This window comes from Erpetoichthys calabaricus, chromosome 8 (assembly GCF_900747795.2).
Source record: "Erpetoichthys calabaricus chromosome 8, fErpCal1.3, whole genome shotgun sequence".
NCBI classification, from domain to species: Eukaryota; Metazoa; Chordata; class Cladistia; order Polypteriformes; family Polypteridae; genus Erpetoichthys; species Erpetoichthys calabaricus.
The window spans coordinates 2694338-2710770 of record NC_041401.2 but is presented as its reverse complement, the minus strand read 5'-3'; the positions used below and the strand labels follow the sequence as shown (position 1 = coordinate 2710770).

The window sequence follows — 16433 nt, the reverse complement described above, 5'->3', positions numbered from 1 at the left end:
CTCAGCCTCCCTGGAAAAGTCTATTCGGGGGTTCTGGAGAGGAGGGTCCATCAGATAGTCGAACCTCGGATTCAGGAGGAACAGTGTGGTTTTCGTTCTGGTCGCGGAACAGTGGACCAGCGCTACACCCTTAGCAGAGTCCTGGAGGGTGCATGGGAGTTCGCCCAACCAGTCTACATGTGTTTTGTGGACTTGGAAAAGGCATTCGACCGTGTCCCTCGGGGAATCCTGTGGGGGGTGCTCCGGGAGTATGGGGTACCGGACCCCCTGATAAGGGCTGTTCGGTACCTGTACAACCGGTGTCAGAGCTTGGTCCGCATTGCCGGCAGTAAGTCGAACCCGTTTACAGTGAGAGTTGGACTCCGCCAGGGCTGCCCTTTGTCACCGATTCTGTTCATAACTTTTATGGACAGAATTTCTAGGCGCAGCCAGGGTGTTGAGGGGGTCCGGTTTGGTGGACTCAGGATTGGGTCACTGCTTTTTGCAGATGATGTTGTCCTGTTTGCTTCATCAGGCCGTGATCTTCAGCTCTCTCTGGATCGGTTCGCAGCCGAGTGTGAATCGGCTGGGATGGGAATCAGCACCTCCAAATACAAGACCATGGTCCTGCCTCAAGTGGAGGAGTTCAAGTATCCCGAGGTCTTGTTCACAAGTGAGGGAAGAATGGAGCGTGAGATCGACAGGCGGATCGGTGCGGCGACCGCAGTGATGAGGGCTCTGCATCGGTCTGTCGTGGTGAAAAAGGAGCTGAGCCGTAAGGCAAAGCTCTCAATTTACCAGTCGATCTACGCTCCTACCCTCACCTATGGTCATGAGCTATGGGTAGTGACCGAAAGAACGAGATCGCGAATACAAGCGGCTGAAATGAGTTTCCTCCGCAGGGTGTCTGGGCTCTCCCTTAAAGATAGCGTGAGAAGCTCAGTCATCCGGGAGGGGCTCAGAGTAGAGCCGCTTCTCCTCCGCATCGAGAGGAGTCAGATGAGGTGGCTCAGGCATCTGATCAGGATGCCTCTTGGACGCCTCCCTGGTGAGGTGTTCCGGGCACGTCCAACCGGGAGGAGGCCCCGGGGAAGACCCAGGACACGCTGGAGGGACTAGGTCTCCCGGCTGGCCTGGGAACGCCTCGGAATTCTCCCAGAAGAGCTACAAGAAGTGGCCGGGGAGAGGGAAGTCTGGGTATCTCTGCTCAAGCTGCTGCCCCTGCGACCCGACTTCGGATAAGCGGAAGAGGATGGATGGATGGATGGAGGTTTTCAGAACTTGACCCAAGTCCACCTGTGGCAAATTAAATTGAGTGGACATCATTTAGAAAGTCACACGTGTAGCTGAAGGTCTCAGAATTCACACTGCAAACCAAGCCATGAAGTCCAAGGAAAGGTCTGAAGATGTCCACGCAGATACACTTGTAGTGAGGGACAGATCAGGGCAAGGGGGTCAAACCATTTCTAAAGCTCTGAGTTTTACTAGGAGCACGGCTGCCTAGTGGCCTGAATAATTGTGAAATAGAAGAAACTGGGAACTACTAGGACTTCCTGGAGTTGGCTGTCCAGTCAAACTCAGTAACTGGATAAGGAGGACCTTGGTCAGGGAAACGACCAAAAACAAAAACGTTACTAGAGCTTCTGAATTCCAATGTTGAAACGGGGGAGCCTGTCAGAAGGCAGACCATCTCAGCAACATTTCAATCAATCAATCAAGCATTTATGGTAGAGTGGCGAACTCCTGCTTCAAGTCTGCCAACGGCATTTAGAGGACTCTTGACAGCATGAGGAAAAAGATTCTGCAGTCTGAAGAGATAAAATTTGAACTCTTTGGGCAGAACTCCAAGCACTATGTCTGAGGAAGGCACTCAACCTGATACCATTTTAATGACAATGCTTGGAGGTGGTGGCATCATGCTATAGGGCAGTGTTTGTCAACCTTTCTAGTGTTGTGACCCACCAGGAGTGGGGGATGAGGTGGTCCCCCCTTTGTAAATCGAACAAAGTCTTCCAGGGGTGAATATACTATTAAAATCCTGGAGGGGTCCTAGAAGAGACTTCAGTCCACATTCCTAAAAGTTTTGGGTGTCCACGAGAAGAGGTTTTAAAAACATTATTTTTATTATATTAATATTATTAACTTCTTCTTCTTTCGGCTGCTCCCTTTAGGGGCTGCCACAGCAGATCATCTTCTTCCATATCCTCCTGTCCTTGTCATCTTGCTCTGTCACACCCATCACCTGCATGTCCTCTCTCACCACATCCATAAACCTTCTCTTCGGCCTTCCTCTTCTCCTCTTCCATGGCAGCTCTATCCTTAGCATCCTTCTCCCAATATACCCCTCATCTCTCCTCTGCACATGTCCAAACCAACACAATCTTGCCTCTCTGACTTTGTCTCCCAACCGTCCAACCAGAGCTGACGCTCTAATGTCCTCATTTCTAATCCTGTCCATCCTCGTCACACCCAATGCAAATCTTAGCATCTTTAACTCTGCCATCTCCAGCTCTGTCTCCTGCTTTCTGGTCAGTGCCACCATCTCCAACCCATATAACATAGCTGATCTCACTACCGTCCTGTAGACCTTCCCTTTCACTCTTGCTGATTCCCGTCTGTCACAAATCACTCCTGACACTCTTCTCCACCCATTCCACCCTGCCTGCACTCTCTTCCACAATCCCCATTACTCTGTATTGTTGATCCCAAGTATTTAAACTCATCCACTTTTGCCAACTCTACTCCTTGCATCCTCACCATTTCACTGACCTCCCTCTCATTTTCACACATGTATTCTGTCCTGGTGGTCCTACTGACCTTCATTCCTCTCCACTCCAGAGCAGATCTCCACCTCTCCAGGGTCTCCTCAACCTGCTCCCTACTCTTGCTACAGATCACAATGTCATCAGCAAACATCATAGTCCATGGGGACTCCACTCTAATCTTGTCTGTCAACCTGTCCATCACCATTGCAAATAAGAAAGGGCTCAGAGCCAAACCCTATTAATATATTAATATTATTAACAACATAGTGTAATTCAATGTAAGAATTTTAATCAACACCTGAGATGTATCGATTACATTTTTTTTAAAATTCTGGTGATCTGACATGGAACTGCTCCGCTGAAGAAGTGAATGGTGGTTACCCAGACATCATTGCTGGTTGGGAAAGGCCTCCATAACAGTTCAAACTTCAGGGTCCCAAAAATGAAGGTTAGCCACTGCAATCATCTAAGCGGAGGAAATTGAGTTTGATTACCTGAGCAACCCACTTGTGACCAACTACCATTATAAACAATAGCAACTAGTGACCCACCAGCAGCAGCATGGAACCCAACACTGGGACCCGACTCAGTGGTTGAGAAACACAGGGGTGCTGCTCAATGATAGGGGCAGTCAAATATGGAGAGGTCCTTGAAGAAAAGCTCCTCCAGAGTGCACACCACCTCAGACTGTGGAGACTGTTCATCTTTCAGCATACAGCCAAAACAATGCTGGAGTGGATTGAGGACAAGTCTTTGAGTGTCCTTGAGCGGCCCCCTATCAAAGCCCAGCCTTGAGCCCCATAGAACGTGTGTGTAAAGACGGGAAATTGACGGTTTACTGACACTTCTTAACCAATCTAACGGTGCTTGAGAGGTATCTGCCAGGAAGAATGGGAGAATCTGACCCAATCCAGGTGTACAAAGCTTGTAGAGACTTTCCCAAGACGACTGCCAATGGGGCTTCTAGAAAGTACTGAATCAAGGGTCTGAATACTTCTAGAAATGAGAAATGTCTTGTTTTTGATTTTAATAAATGTGCACACCATTCCGAAAACCTGTTTGCAAATTGTCATTGTGGGTTAAAGTGGGAGGAGTGAAAGTAAAGGGGTCTGAATACTTTCTGAATCTACCGTCAGATTTTATTTTTTTCTCCAGCCGTCTGGAGTTTTTTTTTTGTTTTTTCTGTCCACCCTGGCCATCGGACCTTACTCCTTTCTATGTTAACTAATGTTGTCTTATTTTAATTTTGTATTTTGTCTTTTATTTTTCTTTCCTTCATTATGTAAAGCACTTTGAGCTACTTTTTGTATGAAAATGTGCTATATAAATAAATGTTGTTGTTGTTGTCAGTCATTTTTTACAAATGCTTTTCACCAAACCTACACTTCCAATCATTTCTTCCTTATTTTCCTAATTCTGTCCGTCCGCATTTTCTATTTCTGTCTATGAAGGCAGCAAAATCCGACGTGTGGAAGGATGATCAGCCAGCTCGGTCGGCCACATTTTGCTTCTCTTGCATTTGACCCCTACAGCAAAACTCAGCAGAATATGGGGGGGGGTTCTTGTCTGAACGTAATGTGCATTAACCAGCAGCATCGAACATTCAGGCCAGAAAATTCAGCATTGTTACATCTTCAAATGGGTCGCTTTGTTTTTGCTATTTATGGCCGAATATTTTCAAAGGCCGAAAATTCAGTGCACCCCTAAATGAAAAGGTGCATTTCCTTGTTTTCGGTAAGACATTAACCTCAAGCCCTGCCATTCCTGGTCAGAGGTCACACAAACGATACAAACACACCCTTTACTGGCCAGAAGTGGGCGAGCCGCACCTGTCAACCCGACACCAGAGCGGAACTCCAATTCTTACCTCACTATTTGGGTCCTGGATGATTTTATACAGGGCAGGAACTAGAGACTTCTTGTGATGAAGCGTTGCAGCATAGCTGGAAATCTGAGACTCAGGTAACACCTGCAAGCATAAAATGGACAGAGGCGCTTAGAAAGGGAGCCAAGGCAGAGCGTGCATTTCGTAAAAGAATAATCCTTCCATTCTGCGCCTCAGGTTTACCTTGAATTCTGACAGCCATTCTTCCACGACTCCACGCTCGGACCCCAGCATCATCCTGGAGTGCTCCGTTTAGCTTCCTGCAGGCAGAAAGACGCAATTGAAGGACTGTGAAACATGACAGCAGCATTAGTCACCCCGCACCACTCATGGACTGTAAAACCCCGGCCTCATTCTCGTCATCCTGGTATTTACATGTAAATCCACATCTCTCTCTAATGTGACATTTCACAAGGGCTTTGGGCATGGATTGAAAAGCTCTTGCTATGTACCGTGGTTGATTAACACGGGCCGGCCTTCAGGCCACAAACCTCGACCTCGGAGGAGCGAAGTGGAACGAAGCCCTCACCACCTGTAGGCGTCTGTGATCCCGAGAAGCAAACGCTCTGCGATTCAACACTTGGAGGCGTGAATGCTCTGAAGCACCCCACTTATCCACTGGACAGTTACGGAGAGACGCTGGTGGAACGCGTCCCATTTGACACGACTCGGATGGAAAAAAAAACGACAAAGCAGCTTTGCCTCTGGCGGTTTGTAAATCTGGTTTTACCAGGCCGGTGACAACACAAAGAGAGGGCCGTCTGTTGTCACTCCTAAAAGGAGGTCCAGGGGCCTCGTATCCAGGAGGGTCTCATCTGCATGGAAACAAAGCAAAGCAAAATATGGGAGAACACACCAGCAAGAGTTGTGCAGATACAGAGGATTACGTTGAAAAGATTGTGCAGCCCTCAAGGAGACAAAGAAAAAAATAAACGTCAAGTTATGTGTTTTAAAAGCATTTCATTTCAGCTTCTTCTCATTTACGGCTATTCCTACTCTGGGTTTCCTGAGGTGTTGCATCATACAGTATTTTGAACTTATTCTTTACCATTAATATTGTTTTCATTTATTAACTATTGAGAGAGATGGACGGGACGAATACAGAGTGGAAGGATAGGAGAAGGCAACCACTTTCCCCAAGACGTTAGATGGCAGCTTCCCTACAGTGTCATGGTGCCCCGAATTCCCACAGGGCACCATGGGACAGGTAGTTTAACAACACAGCCCTGCTGGGTACCGAGGGGATGCTGCAAGAGAACGGGGGTGGAGTCATGTCTTATTCAAACCCCGGAAGTACTACCAAGTCACAGAAGTACTTCCGGGCTGAAGAAAATTCAAGGTCTCCATCTGACCTGGAAGTGCTGGCGAGTCATGTGGATCGAAGGACAGAAGCACTTCCAGGTCGGGCACTATTTAAAGGACTGTTGTAGAACCCAGCAAGCGAGCCGGAGTCGGGAGGAGATGGAGGTGTGGAGGAGGAAAGAGACAGAGAGAATACTGGGATTATTGTTGTGCTTGTTTATCTGCCTGTTTATTGTGGCTATGGTGACTGGAGAGCACTGTGAAGAAAATAATTAGAAGAACTTCTTCATGCTTTTACCTTGTGACCTGAGTGTCTGTCTGTTGGGTTTAAAGGGGCAACAGTACACGTGGTCCTCAAATAAAGATGGTTAGTATAGAGCAAGCTGAACATTCGTTTTCAGTATGAAAAATGCCGCCCCACAGTCAGTGCATCGCCAATGTAGCCTTCGTAAGTAGAGCTCCATAGCTGGCAGTGACATAAGGATGTAAAGCGATGTTTGCATATGTGCAGAAGCTGAGAGTATTTAATGACCTCCTCACTTGTCGGCATACATTTGCCTGTCATGGAGATTCTTGCATTCTGTATCATGCAGTATGTCTGGAATGTCGAAGAGCCAGCCACTCAGTCCCGTCTTTGGCTTGACACTCGGGAGATGTCACCACTGCATTTCTTTTTCGACACCACCAGGGTGCGAAGATCTGCATTTTACGAGCATGAACGAACAATTCGGAGTCAGGGCAGGAGCTCAGGCGTTTGTCTGTCTTTGAGACACGTGCATTCTTGATACTCAACAGATGGTGCTGCTGTTGTTTTTCCTATGATCAGCCTCAGCAATGCGCTTCATGCTCAGCAGATGTCGCCACTGTTCTTTTCTTTTGTTTCCATAATGTCACCCTTTCAAGCAGTTTGCCATGAGAATGACGCAAACCCTGATCACTTTGCAGAGGTTGCAGCCACCCCAATTTTTTGCTTCACTAGCATGTATTATGTTATAAGCTCTCGATTAACACTAAGAGCAAGGTGCCAGCCTCAGTGGACTGGGAGTAATCACGTGACAGACACAACCCTTAGCATTTTATATATAAAGATAAGTTAAATTGAAATGTTTCTGTCATCATTTTGAGAAGCCGTCATCACAGCATGGTATCAGTTGCTACAGAGTATGTCTCCAAAGTGATGCAATTAATGTCACCAATGCAAGACTACAAAAACAGCAGATCACATATGTCATCATCCAAGTTTAAAAATGGCCTTGTGTATGTGTGTGTGTGTAGTGTGTGTGTAATTCAAGAGTTTCAGAATTCTCAGTTCCTGTCTTATTGCTTCTCTTTTCCTGACAATGATACTTTGATTAGCATTTTTGTTCTGACGAACAATGGGACAGATCTCTGGTCTCCATCTCTCAATGTTACCCCCATTTCCTATTATAACGCATAACACTTTAAGAGCAGCCATGTTTGAAGTCAAGCCAATGTTATGATGCTAGATGAGTAGCAAGGCTATCACAAAGGGGATCTGGAAAAGTTGCCCCCCACATTTCGCCAATCATACAATTTCGCTCCTCACACTTTGTCCCAGATATTTTTCCTATCACCTACCTGGATCATTTAAACTTTTTTAAAAAAATAATATTACTTGTATTTTATTGTTTTTTCTTTTTTTTTTTTAATTTTGATTTTATTTTAAAACTAGGGGGTTTTGCCCCCTGCCTGCTTCGCTCGCCAACCCCTTTCCGGTTCAAGCCGCTCATGTATGGGGATGCGGATGTACAATTTAAACATGGGAATTGTTACATATGGATAAAAGAACTAACTGTTTCACATTACAGTGAGTAATTAACCAAAAAATAGTAAAACATAATAAGCTAAAAGAAAATTGTTTCATATTGCGTTAGAGGTATTCATTGCGTTATACGATTTCATTCTGTTTGGATTTGAAATTAACACAAAAAAACTTTTTAAACTTACACTTTTATTGTAAAACTTCAGTAAAAACAATTTTTTGAATTAACTTTTCGCCAATATCGCATTGAATTTTGATTGTGTGCTTGGATTTTCATCGTGACAACGCAACATATAACTGCCTGTGAGTGAATTTCGTTATTTTGTCTCTAATAAATAAACGGACTTTTTCGAATGTTTGTCTCTATGATTTGCTTATTGTCTTTGCCTAAGCTATTCTATTGGGAAACTGTAAACATTTTAATACGAATGGCATATAAAGATCTCCTTTGGTGTCTAATGTTACCCCTGAAGATGGACTACATTACCTTTCTTGGATACATCCTTCTGTTAAAAAGTAATTCAGCCGGTGGAAGACCAGACGGTGTTAACGTTTGTAGATATTCTTCGTGATATTGTAAGTTGATGTTTTTATCTTCCGCACCGTCACCACCAACTGTTTCAGAAGAGTCTATTGATACACATTTAACCAATCTGACATGTAACCGATCGACAATTTGTTTGACTTCATCGTTTCTCGGTGCTAAAATTGCCCGTGTACTCATTTCTTCTGTTGATAACCCTTTGTGATGAAATTCTTCATGTCTGTCAAAAGTATCCACACGAATGAGAGGGCCGTGTGTGTGGGTGAATATGGTTGATAGGAGGGCGTGACTTGAAAAATATCATGGCCAAAGTCTTGTCTCATGGGACTTGAAATTATCTCTCTGAAAACGTCTCGTCTCAGGATTTCCTTTCATAATAGAGAGATATCGAAATAGCATTCCATAGAACTGGAGTTACTGGATTTCACAGTGTTTTTTCATCAGCACCGTTACACAATTGAATGCGTCCGAACACAGCGTGTTTGCTGTTTTCGCTGCCTGACTATCTGCGATGCTAAAGAACAAGCAGCACATTGCAGACAATGCAATATCAATATATACACTACGACGTATAATATTATAAAGATTTACAATGGCAAAGACAGTTCCGTCAATAAGAGACAAAAGAAAACTGGGAGATGATGACAACCACATTTACGTGTTTTCAAAGAGAACGGTAGATGAACAACATGGAATCTGAGTTTGTGAAAAACGTTCCACCTGCAAACGGTGTGTTTAACTTTTTGATAATTTTAACATGCACATTTATTAAACCAAAATAAATTAAAAGATATAAAAAATAGGTGCACGATTTACATTTCTGTAACCTACTCATTATGTACAGGGGGCAAATCGTGGATGACGAAATGTGGCGGGGGGCGAAATGTGAGGGGCGACTTTTCCGTAAACCATTTCAAAAATACTCAGAAGAAAAGACTTGGTTAAAGCCAAAAAAAAAAAAAAGCCAGATTTGTAAAGGGAGAAGAGCAGCTCAGATTAAACAGGCTGAAATCAAACAAATCACCAGGATCAAGTTCTTAAGGAGGTTAGCGAGTACAAATATAAACCCTTGACACATATTTAGGAAGTCACTGCACACTGGTGAGATTCTGAAGGACTGGAAAATAGCAAATATCATCCTGTCATATAAAAGGGGTGACAGGGCAGATCAGAGCAACTATAGGCCAGTAAGCTTAACATGTACCACAGGAAAATTAATGGAAGGAATTATTAAGGAGAAGATTGAGCAGCACATGATATCCATTTCATCCATTATCCACCGCTTATCCGAGGTCGGGTCGCGGGGGCAGCAGCCTAAGCAGGGAAGCCCAGACCTCCCTCTCCCCAGCCACCTCCTCCAGCGGGACCCTAAGGCCTTCCCAGGCCAGTCGGGAGATATAATCCCTCCAGCGTGTCCTGGGTCTACCCCGTGGCCTTCTCCCAGTGGGACATGCCCGGAACAACCCCCAGGGAGGTGTCCAGGGGGCATCCTGACTAGATGCCCGAACCACCTCAACTGACTCCTCTCAATGTGGAAGAGCAGCGATTCTACTCCAAGTCTCTCCCGGATAACTGAACTCCTCACCCTATCTCTAAGGGAAAGTCCAGCCACCCTGCGGAGAAAACTCATTTTGGCTGCTTGTATCTTGCTCTTTCGGTCGCTACCCAAAGCTCATGGCCATAGGTGAGGGTAGGAACGTAGATCGACTGGTAAATTGACAGCCTCACCTTTTGGCTCAGCTCTCTCTTCCTTCACCATGACGGACCGTTACAGAGCCCGCATTACTGCGGATGCCACACCAATCCATCTGTCGACTCTTGAACTCCTCCACTTGAGGCAGTAATGTGTTCCCAACCTGGAGAGAGCATTCCACCCTTTTCCGGCTGAGAACCATGGCCTCGGATTTAGAGGTGCTGCCAACAGAACCACGTCATCCGCAAATAGCAGAGACGAGATTCTGAGGTCACCGAACCAGACCCCCTCCGCTCCTTGGCTGCGCCTAGAAATTCTGTCCGTAAAACTTATGAACAGAATCGGTGACAAAGGCACAGTCCTGGCGGAGTCCAACCTCAACAGGAAACAAGTCCTCACAGGTGGCGCAGTGGTAGTGCTGCTGCTTTGCAGTAAGGAGACTGTGGAAGATTGTGGGTTCACTTCCCGGTTCCTCCCTGTGTGGATAGCGCTTTGAGTACTGAGAAAAGCGCTATATAAATGTAATGAATTATTATTATTAAGTCCGACTTAATACCGGCAATGTGGACCAAAGCTCCTGCTCCTCCTGTACAGGAACAACGTAGCAACGAGCCTTGTACCCCGTACTCTCTGAGCACATGATAAGGACAGGGGTTATTAGGAACAGTCAGCATGGGCTCAGAAGAGGGAGGTTGTGTTTTACTAACATGCAGGAATTCCACAAGGAAGCAACAAAACGATACGACCAGAGTGGAGCAGATGAGATTATTTATCAGGACTTTCAGAAAGCATTTGATGAGGTGCCACAATGAAAGGGTTGGCATCAAACTAGAAAAAGTGGCAGTTCAGGGCGGTGTTTGTAGGTGGGTACAGAATGGGCTCAGAAACAGGAAGCAGAGGGTGAGGGTGCGAGGAACCTTATCAGAATTGGTTAACGTTAAAGGTGATGTCCAGCAGGGGGCAGTGCCAGGGCTGCTGATATTTTGACTGGTGAGCTATGTTGGGCTGACTACCATATCTACTCGCGTTTAAGTTCTCCCACGGACAAGTTGGGACTTGACTTTACTGTATAATTTCTGGTATTTTATAATGTCGGTCGTATAAGTTGAATGCGGAAAACTCGCGCTATTGGTCCACCTGAGAGAGCGTTAACCACGGAGCACACGGCCTTTTTTTTTTTTCCTATGTATTGTGCCTACGTGACCACACGGTAATACCCTTAACTATTCCGAAGTGACATTTGCACTGTTTTGTGTTTTTTGTATCTCACACCCTCATACACCTTTATCGTAAGAGCATCCCTTATCCATGATGGAGCTTTTGAAAATATGAAGGTGGTTTTAAATTAAAAGTCGTTGAAGTGGCGAAAGAAATTGGTAACTGGGCTACTGCAACAAAATTCAATGTGTCTGAGAAACTGTTGCAAGATTGTAGGAGGCAACAAGATGTGAAGACAAAAAAAAAAATGAAGTGAATGGGCGTATAAGTCAGGGTCTGATTTTATGATCGATTTTTCAGATTTCAAGACCAAACTAATACGCGAGTATATACGGTAGATTGTTCTAACGTTATAATAATGGCAGTAAGAAAAAGAAGAACAGCAACACCTGCTGAGTGTCAATCAAACTGGAGAAGGTGATTAAGTGACGAAGAACCAGAACGAATAAGATGAGTAGATGCTGCAGCACTAAAGTCCTATTTGAACGGGATTAGTTTTACACCAGGAGGTGGGGTAAAGTCATTTATTTTTTTACCAGAGAACCTCTGTAATTTTAGCCCCATCCAATTCTCCCATGTCAGTAACTTTTCGTGGACTGTGCGTTCACGTCTCGGTAAAAATTAACTTCTGTAAAAAGGCAGTACAAAATAATCCCCAGTGTCAACCGCCATGTCAGCAAAATTCCATCATAAGAGTTACAGAGGTCCTCCAGTAATAATTACTTGATCCAGAGCCTGATGTACGTCTTTGCTGCGCACGCGGATTAACTCGGGGGACACAATCTACTTCCCTTTCTCCTAAACTACTTCTGGTATTTCTCCTGTCTGTCGCCTTTCCATTTTTTTCGGTGCCTCCTTTACTCTCATCCCCCCTTGAGAAGCAGATCCTCATAAGACATGCAGCACAAACAAGACTGGGACAATATGGCCGAGTGATCAGTTTACTGTTGTGGAGCTCGGCCTGGACACAGATAGGCAGACATCGTTGGTTCAAACCCACACACATTTATTTACAATATATTTCTATTTACAAGGTCACACAACCCCAAAACTCCCCCAAAAGTCCAGGCCTTTCTCACACTGCCTTCTTCACCGCCTCCACTCCCGACTCCAGCCACTGAACGGTGAGAGGCGGCCCCTTTAATAAACACCCGGATGTGCTCCAGGTGCCTCCCGATAATCTTCCGCCGGCACTCCCCTATGTGGCGGAAGTACCAGCTGCGCATCTGGAAGCACTCTGGGTGTCCCTGGTCGTCTTCCCCCCAGCACTTCCGGGTGTCTGAGGACCAGGGGGCGCGACCAACGGTGACCACGGGCCCCTATAGGGTTGAGCTTCCAAGCTCAGTTCCCGTGGACGCCAAAGCCACCAAGGTGGTCACCCCCTCATGGTCTGGAGGAAGCGTAATCCCTCCTCCGGTCCTTCTGGGCATCCCAGCTGGGTGCCACCACCAGCCGCTTGCCACACTGTTTATTAACAGCTATGGCCAGATGAGGATGGGGAAGAGGAAAACCCAAAGACTCCATTAATCCAAATCCTGGAGAGGCCCCACGGCCTTGAGTCACCAAGACAGCAATGCTCGCTGGCTGTGTCAAAAATTTCTATGTGAAGCTTTCTGTGGTGGCACTCGCTGTGAAAGGCACTACATCAAGACTACATTTAATTATCATGACAATATAGAAGAAGAGGAACCCACACTCTGAGAGGCTCAAGTGGCGTGAAGGACGATACGCTCCAATGACAACAAAGCAGTCAAGCGTCACCTACTTGAGGCCCTCCATCTCTTGCCGCCGAGCCAACATTAGCCTGCACGGCACGGGCCCAGTGCTCTCTGGCTTTTTAAAATCTCATTTGCCTGCTGCCAGATAAAAATCAAAACGTAAAGCCTTTTTGATACCAAAGCAGAGATTAAGGATATGGAGTTAAAAGGGCCATTAAAAAATAAGCCCGGATGCTTATTCTGCTCAGATAATGGGCCTGGCAAGCTGCCGACACATCAGAAATGCAAATCATGCAATGCTTGGAGGGCCGTCTTGGAGGATTAGGAAGCAGGCGTGCAATCGCCTCAAGTGTGCTGTATCTTGGCGCCTCAGCATCTGCAAGTGCAACACAAGGCTCAGCACAACAATGACAGGAAGGAGGCAGAGATTACGCAGTTTTGTCTTCACAAATTCCTTCAACTTTGACAGAAAACGAACAGAAAGTGTCGTTTCATTTCCTGCCGATGGTGTAAGAATGGAACTCGACAGGAAGGCCAGCCGCCGCTGACTGGAGACGCAAGCCGAAGCAAACACAAGGTGGTTCAGGGTGAGTAAACTACATAGGCGACCGGAGAGGTGCTGGCACAGCAGATGCGCTGCCAACAATTCTAACCAGCGACCAACTGGCAAAGCCGGGTGGCCAACGCCTGGCCCCGACCTCGCCGACATCCACCCCTTGGGCTTACAACAAGAAGAAGATTCTTCTCTGAAGAGCAAAAGGGCCTCCCTGCTGAGCTCCCAATTGCAGGAAGGTAAACGCATAATGAGCAGCTTGGCACAAGAAAAGCTAACAAGTAGCTGTTGGGCTGACAACAAAATGAGCAGGTTTAAATTAAATCAAGGAGCAATCAAGGAAAGCGAGCGGAAAAGATCAACCAGCCCCGCAGAAACCCGGCTCGTTACGCCACTTGTGTCTGACTGGCACCACGTTTGTGAGCAATGCCCACACCAAATGTGCCTGGCGCGGTGTCACCACCTTCATTAAAATTGGTCAAGTGAGTGCAGCTGCCGTCAAACTGCCTGCTTTGTCCAAGGTTATCAGGGGTGGCCTGTGGGGGCCGCAGCAGAAACCCAAAACCCACAGACAGAGCCAGGCCAAAAAGACAGTCCCGGGTTCAAATTAACTTTTGTATTACTTAACACCCCTTGTGTGACAGGTTTCTTCCACAATTCCCGTTGGGATTAATAAAGTATCTATCTATCCCAGGGGTGGGCAAACTACAGCCCGCGGGCCACATCCAGCCCGTTGGTCTTTTTAATCCGGCCCGCCAAAGATTGGTACAAAATTGCCCAAATCAAATCTTATCATAATTATGACTGTATTCATTTGACCTTGTCCTGTAATGCCTGGCATTCCACCAGGTGGCGCATTAGGCGCAGTGATACATTGACGGGTTACTCTCTCTTATTATTCAGCTACTGCTCTGAACCCATCTGCAACAATGAGTGGGCCAAAGAAAAGAAAAGTCAACAGTGAGTGCCGAGTGTTTAATAAGGAATGGACAACCAAATACTTTTTCACTGAAGTCCGGTCAAAGGCTGTATGTCTTATTTGCCAAGAAACCGTTGCGGTTTTAAAGGAATACAACATCAGCCGTCACTTTTCCACCAAGCATGCTAATTACGTTAACAACCAGTCAACGCAAGAACGTTGGCAGCTAGTCTGCAGGCTCCGACAAACTGCCATCCAAGAATCAAGCATGAAGGCAAGTTATGTGCTGGCATTCAAATTAGCAAAGACCAGCAAGCCTTCCTCCGAAGGGAAGTTTCTCAGAGAGTGCATGGTAGAGACAGCAGGTATCTTGTGTCCTGAGAGCAAGAACAAATTTGAAAAAATTAGCTTATCACGCAGGACAGCGACTCGCCGTGTTGAGCTAATTGACGAAGCCTTAGCTAGCAAGTTAAACAAAAAAGCGGAGTAATTTACAGTAATTTACAGTGGGGCAAAAAAGTATTTAGTCAGCCACCAATTGTGCAAGTTCTCCCCACTTAAAAAGATAAGAGAGGCCTGTAATTTTTATCATAGGTATACTTCAACTATGAGAGACAAAATGAGAAAAAAAATCAAGAAAATCACATTGTCTGATTTTTAAAGAATTTATTTGCAAATTATGGTGGAAAATAAGTATTTGGTCACCTACAAACAAGCAAGATTTCTGGCTCTCACAGACCTGTAACTTCTTCTGTAAGAGGCTCCTCTGTCCTCCACTCGTTACCTGTATTAATGGCACCTGTTTGAACTCGTTATCAATATAACAGACACCTGTCCACAACCTCAAACAGTCACACTCCAAACTCCACTATGGCCAAGACCAAAGAGCTGTCAAAGGACACCAGAAACAAAATTGTAGACCTGCACCAGGCTGGGAAGACTGAATCTGCAATTGGTAAGCAGCTTGGTGTGAAGAAATCAACTGTGGGAGCAATTATTAGAAAATGGAAGACATACAAGACCACTGATAATCTCCCTCGATCTGGGGCTCCACGCAAGATCTCACCCCGTGGGGTCAAAATGATCACAAGAACGGTGAGCAAAAATCCCAGAACCACACGGGGGGGACCTAATGAATGGCCTGCAGAGAGCTGGGACCAAAGTAACAAAGGCTACCATCAGTAACACACTACGCCGCCAGGGACTCAAATCCTGCAGTGCCAGACGTGTCCCCCTGCTTTAGCCAGTACATGTGCAGGCCCGTCTGAAGTTTGCTAGAGAGCATTTGGATGATCCAGAAGAGGATTGGGAGAATGTCATATGGTCAGATGAAACCAAAATAGAACTTTTTGGTAAAAACTCTACTCGTCGTGAGTTGCATCCAAAGAACACCATACCTACTGTAAAGCATGGGGGTGTAAACATCATGCTTTGGGGCTGTTTTTCTGCAAAGGGACCAGGACGACTGATCCGTGTAAAGAAAAGAATGAATGGGGCCATGTATCGTCAGATTTTGAGTGAAAACCTCCTTCCATCAGCAAGGGCATTGAAGATGAAACGTGGCTGGGTCTTTCAGCATGACAATGATCCCAAACACACCGCCCGGGTAACAAAGGAGTGGCTTTGTAAGAAGCATTTCAAGGTCCTGGAGTGGCCTAGCCAGTCTCCAGATCTCAACCCCATAGAAAATCTTTGGAGGGAGTTGAAAGTCCGTGTTGCCCAGCGACAGCCCCAAAACATCACTGCTCTAGCGGAGATCTGCATGGAGGAATGGGCCAAAATACCAGCAACAGTGTGTGAAAACCTTGTGAAGACTTACAGAAAACCTCTGACCTCTGTCATTGCCAACAAAGGGTATATAACAAAGTATTGAGATGAACTTTTGTTATTGACCAAATACTTTTTTTCCACCATAATTTGCAAATAAATTCTTCAAAAATCAGACAATGTGATTTTCTTGATTTTTTTTCTCATTTTGTCTCTCATAGTTGAGGTAAACCTATGATGAAAATTACAGGCCTCTCTTATCTTTTTAAGTGGGATGAACTTGCACCATTGGTGGCTGACTAAATAC

General features: G+C 45.7%; 1 protein-coding gene across 5 annotated transcripts in view; it reads right to left on the bottom strand.

Moving 5' to 3' along the window:
- The window catches only part of LOC114655297 (protein FAM126B-like), a 131677-nt gene that overhangs the window by 57100 nt on the left and 58144 nt on the right, over positions 1-16433 (bottom strand). For all 5 annotated transcript variants that reach the window (XM_051930657.1, XM_051930661.1, XM_051930662.1 and 2 more), the window contains exons 2-3: positions 4813-4889; positions 4612-4713 (exon numbers count right to left, since the gene is read on the bottom strand). In XM_051930657.1, the coding sequence (XP_051786617.1) occupies positions 4612-4713; positions 4813-4866 (156 nt within the window). In that variant the 5' untranslated portion in view covers positions 4867-4889. The remainder of the gene's footprint in view (positions 1-4611; positions 4714-4812; positions 4890-16433) is intronic.